At 34.1% G+C, this 5,699-nt stretch overlaps 1 protein-coding gene across 1 annotated transcript; it reads left to right on the top strand.

Moving 5' to 3' along the window:
* The first annotated feature begins 3,377 nt into the window (after window positions 1-3,377).
* On the top strand, window positions 3,378-4,798 carry LOC137715990 (uncharacterized). Its single transcript, XM_068455376.1, has 2 exons — window positions 3,378-3,566; window positions 4,145-4,798. The coding sequence occupies exons 1-2, from the start codon at window positions 3,437-3,439 to the stop codon at window positions 4,543-4,545; spliced, it is 531 nt and encodes a 176-aa protein (XP_068311477.1). The 5' UTR covers window positions 3,378-3,436; the 3' UTR covers window positions 4,546-4,798.
* Window positions 4,799-5,699: the final 901 nt, after the last annotated feature.

Raw genomic sequence — 5,699 nt, forward strand, 5'->3', positions numbered from 1 at the left:
TTGTTGCTCAAACACCTGTATTAAATGCGGTATTAATTCCTCGGATTCACCTGCAGTAAATGGTCAAAACTGACAGGAACTTGCACGACAAATTATTGGTTGTGCAAATGCCCGTTTCGTCGCGCAAGTTTTTCTTGCCAAGCAAAATTATCCCACATTTTCTTGCTGACTTTACGCGATGCCAACAAATATTCATCGCGTTAAGTGTTCTTGCGCAACAAAACTCTTCGTCACGCACATTTTTTTTCCTCCTATCTTTTCTATTTTGTGCGACGAAGTGCATTTTTCGTCACGCAAGCACGTCTTAAGCGATGAAACATTCTTCGTCGCGCAAAATATCGACAACAGAGCTTATATGCCTACTTCTAGGGTATATTAGGAAAAAAAAAAGTAAATATAAAGAATTGCTAGAAACTATTCTAAGTGAAATTCTATTTAAATCTGTGTAATCTCTTTCTACACCCAACTTAAATTTTAAATGTTAATGTATTTTTTATCCTATTACATAATTACCATCAAGTTTAAGATGAAATCAATAATAAAAATAAAATTTATCAATAAACCTACACATTATAATTAAACCAAACCCTACCATGACTCCTTGTTTATCCTACATTCAATCTGGCTAAAACCCAAATAGCTTTTATAGAGAAAAACAATTTTTTTATGGATGAATAGTGATTTTGAAGTTTTGAATCCTCCAACAAAGGTATAACTTGATTTATGAAAAAAATTTGTTCGTTTGATTTCAATTTTTTTTAGAGTTAAGAAGCTGAGTATTTGCACATAGTTTGAACTTTCTACAACAGGTGTAAATAGAAAAATTACGACTTTGTTGCTATTTATGGAATTTTTGAAAGTTATCTCTATGAATGTCGTGTTTGTTTCAATATTGAATTTAAAAGTTGAGATAAAGCCGCTCCTCCCCAACTGAAACACCCACTTTAGCTTCATCATTACAGCTTCCAGCAGCCATTGGTAATGTTGGACCTCTTGGCCGCCATCTTGGTCTTGCTTTCTTGTTCTTCATGGCATTACACAACCCACTTGTTGAAAACTCCGTCCGTGGACTGAACATCCATGAAGCATCAAACATTTAACAGCTTCAATTTGATGCACAACTACTCTAACTACTTGGTGTTGGTGATGAGAGAGAGAGAGAGAGAGAGAGAGAGAGAGAGAGAGAGAGAGAGTAGGTGGGGGTGGAGGTGGGGTGGAAGGTGGACAAAGGGCCCAGAATACTTTTTGACTTTAGAGTCTCTTTGAAAACAAACTATTCAATTTGATATTTCATTTTATAAGTGGGTGTTAAGATAACTTTATATTTTAAATTTGGTATAGGGGATAGTTTAGGTAATAAATTTTCGTTTAAAGAGATATTATTCTTTAATAAAACATAATATGGCTGTAAAGAGTAAGTTAGGTGTAGAAACATGTTACATGGATTCAAATAAAATTTCTCTTAAACTAATTCTTGAATGAGTAAAAATTTGAGTTCGAATAGGCTCCACATCTTTATCTCCATCTATTATTTTATGATTGACTTACAATTAAGAGTCTGTTCGATAACTGTTTCATTTTTTATTTTTGTACTTTAGACAAAAGAAGAAATATCTGAGTTTCTCTTTATCAGACAAAATAATTATCAAACACAAAACTAAAAACAAAAATAACTGCATTCTAATTTGACTATAATTTTGGAAGTAGAAAGAAAAGTAGTGTGCTCTAAAATATCGTAGCTCTTTGGGGTGATAATGAGATTATGCTCAAATAAACTTATGGGTGATAATGAAACAGAAGGGAAGAGGCAATCTTTGACTATTTGAAAAAGAAAAATTTTATTTGAACTCATATAACCTATTTCCATACCCAACTTACTCTCTACATTCTAATTATTTGTAATTAAACTACCAATATCTCTTTGTTTCTACACCCATTTAAAATAGAAACCCAAAATCAAATCATATGTTCTTTTCCCTACAAAGTTGCTCTCGATAAATTCAAATTCCACTAGGATCTCGCGAGTTCATAGCATTACAAGGCAAAAGCGACAAATAGAGTATCACTGCTGGGATTAGAAAAAATTTCACGGAACATTTTCACGGTTCTTTGAGTTTATTCCTCCCCAACTTCTCTAGCTTGTGTATAACTGTAATGTTCCCGTCCTCATTTAAGTCGTGGCTTTCTTTGTGGCTATCTTCAAACTGCCTAACGAAAGGATTTGACAAACTCAAAGCAGCAGCAGCTGCAACTGCGCATGCTAGCACTAAATTATCTCCGAAACTCTTCTTCTTAATCAAGACTTGAATAACAGTGAGCAGCCTAGAGTGACGAGGACTCATAGGGTAATGAGCCATGGCCCTCCCTAGAGGTGTCAGTCTTCCATCTTTGTCAAGTGCTTGAAGACTCTTCAAGCAATGCTCTTCTTTATCCAAGGCATCACCATCTGGAGGAGGTGGAAGAGGAAAATTGGATACCTGGATGCCCAAAAAAAAAGGTCATACCGTCTTCTTAATCTTCTCATAATGCTTAATGAATCCGAATTCACAAAAGGTTGCGTGATGACAAATATTTGACTATTGGGTTTGGGTTTATTAATAATTTTTAGTTTTATTGTTTATTTATCTTGTACTTAATAGTAATTATACAATAAGATAAAAAAGATAAAAAAGATCATTCACATTTAAAATATAAGTTAGGTGTAGAGTGAATTATTTGGGTCTAAATAAAATTTCCCTCTGAAAAATGAAGGAAAATGTACAGGCACCATGGCATTCTGCACCAATACACAAGTGATAGATTGCCCCGCTGAATTAGGTCTTTTATCTTAAATTATCTATATCTTGAATTTAAACCATTATCACTCATCTTAATTTGAGGTTCCTAAATTTAAACCCTTATCATTCATCTTAATTAGAGGTGTAATATCTCTTGTAATAAAAATTATATATTTTAAATAATAATGTACATGTACAATGATGTGTGATAAAGTTTCAGAAGGGCCAATGTCCAACACTGATTGAATCACCTACTAGCCCAACAAGATCAGAGTTTTATACTAAAAGTCATCATTGTAATTAAGAACGGGACTATATGATTATAAGTTGTAAATTCTTTCGTCATTACTCCGGATGTGGGATTTTCAACATCATGCACCAAACTTTCTGTCAAGATTAAATATCTACATTACTTCACCTTCCAAAATATCAGTACGTACCAGCCTCTGATGTAAAAGAAATTCACATGCCAATAAACTTGGACAAGTAAAATTAAAAGCCCTTCACGCAGAACCAACTACTAATCTCACTCAGTGGGGTCATATATTTAATATGGCCTTCTTCTCCTCTTCTATTTATAAGCTTCCAGGCAGTCATCTTTTCTTCAAATTAATTCCTGTGCTTCTGTAAGTGAGAGAGTGAGTGACTAGTTTGCTTCAATGGCGCTTTCCTGGATTCTCCCAGCACTTCTCTTTGCTTTGGTTCTTGCAAATGTTGAACTCTCCACATGCCAAGTTCTGAAGGCCAAGGTCACTTGCCTTGACTGCCATCAAAATTATGATTTCTCAGGTTCCATTTGTTAATTCTTTTAGTTTTACTCCGTTAATTTTTTTAGTTTTACTCTATATATTTTGTTTATTTTTTTTTCATTTTAGTCCTAACTTAATTTTTAAGTTCAAGAAACCCTAGTGTTCAAAATGTGGAATTCTTTGTCCAATTTTCTAAAATTCTAGAATTTTAACTACTCTTGGGAGTTCGAGTACCCTTTCAAGGAGGCGAGTTTGAGCAAAAAATTGAAATTGTTTGAAGAGAAAAAAAAAAAAAGAAATAATTTCAAGGAGGCGAGTGGTACTTGAGGAGGTTTGAGTATTACTGTTAGGCGACACAAAACCTCAGCCATAATAAATTAGTATTGAACTCGGGAGAGTCGAACTTAATGAACACCTTCCATTTACCAGTAGAGATGGCTACTAGCTAGTAGACTGGTTTTAGGCAGCTGAGTCGTTTTATTTCTAGATGATAAAAGGAGGGTTAAATAGTCTTTAGGCTATTATAAAAATGTTTAATTTCTTCCAGATTTCCAAATTAGCCTTTTTTAAAAGTAGACCAAATTCTTATTTAATTACTTCATGCGTTATATGTTTCAGGAATCAAGGTTTTGGTGAAGTGTGATAAAGTGAAAAAGATGGCAATGGCAATAACAGAAAATGACGGCTCTTTTGAAGCAAAGCTCCCCTCAAACAACAACACTAAATCTCCACATGCTAAGAACTGCTTTGCCAGGATTCTTGGAGGACCAGATCAGCTCTATGCCTCCAGGAAGTTCATGGCATCTGAGATTGTCAAGACCCAAGACTCCAACTCTTATACCACAACAACTCCTCTTGGCTTCTCCACATCATGCCCTTTGAACATCAAAGATGCAGCCTGTAAAGCCATGAACAAGTTTGGCTCGTCCAAGACTATCAATCTACCTCTGCCACCAGAGTGGGGTTTGGCACCTTCAAGCTATTATATTCCTTTCATCCCCATCATTGGGATACCTTAAGTATTGTGTGTGAAGAAGCATGTTATAATTAAGCTGCAGAAGTTCTATATATAAATAAATATATAAATATATATATATACATATATATATATGTATATAAATGTATGTACGTATATGTGTGTGTGTGTGTGTGTACCCAGTGTGTTTTAATTTATTTGTTTTTGTCCTTTGTGGCCTATAAACCTAGGAGGTGTAATGTATTAAGCACTTAGAACAATGTTGATTTACCAATAAGACAAGTAGTATTACTGCATCGTGTACATACACTGATACAAGCACTATACCCGTTTATTATTCGTTCAAGCGCTATCATCGTTTATTTTTAGGTCCTCGTTGCAAGATTAACCTTCGCAAAATACAATAAAAAAAGTTTATATTGTTTCAAATAACCATCAAATGTTCACGATATTAATCAAATGTTTAAATGATTTCATCATGTTTGGTTAAATTTTATAGGGATGGCCGTTGAACGTTTTGTATCATTATCTGAGTTGATGTTCTAGTTATGTGAAGCTTAGGGTTAAGTGGTTTTTTTATAAGAAAGTACGATATCTCATTCATTGAAAAAACGGCATTACAAATACATATCATGAATAACTAAACAATGATCAAACTAAATATAAAAATATTACAATTGAGCACGACTAATCGCTAAACAATGATCAAACTAAATATAAAAATATTACAAATACATATCAATAAAACCCTGAAACCTCGTCTTGTGAGAAGAAAATCACAAATCAAATATTGGAATAGGGAGTATACGATGCCATGGATCTATCGCATCACCTAATCACCACCACAATCCTAGAATACCAAATGAAGTAGATTCAGAAAATCAAATAGCTCCACCCTTCACACATAGTTCCAAAAGAAGTAGCACATCAAAACGAAAATTAAAATCATGCAACTCTCCTAAAGAGAATCAAACTAGAAAATTCTCCTAAAGATAGAAATAAAAATCAGACGCCAAAATACTAGAAGTTATTAGACAGAAACAAAATAAATGGATAAAATGATGTCGCTGCTCCACATCATCCGGACATTCGAGAGCCATATCACCAAACCGGCTAAACGCTATTAGGGAGCAAAAATCTCACCAACGAGCCCAATCATATCTCAAGACCAAATCATTGTACAAACGTCACAAGCCA

The sequence above is a fragment of the Pyrus communis genome, chromosome 14 (assembly GCF_963583255.1).
Source record: "Pyrus communis chromosome 14, drPyrComm1.1, whole genome shotgun sequence".
Classification (NCBI taxonomy): Eukaryota; Viridiplantae; Streptophyta; class Magnoliopsida; order Rosales; family Rosaceae; genus Pyrus; species Pyrus communis.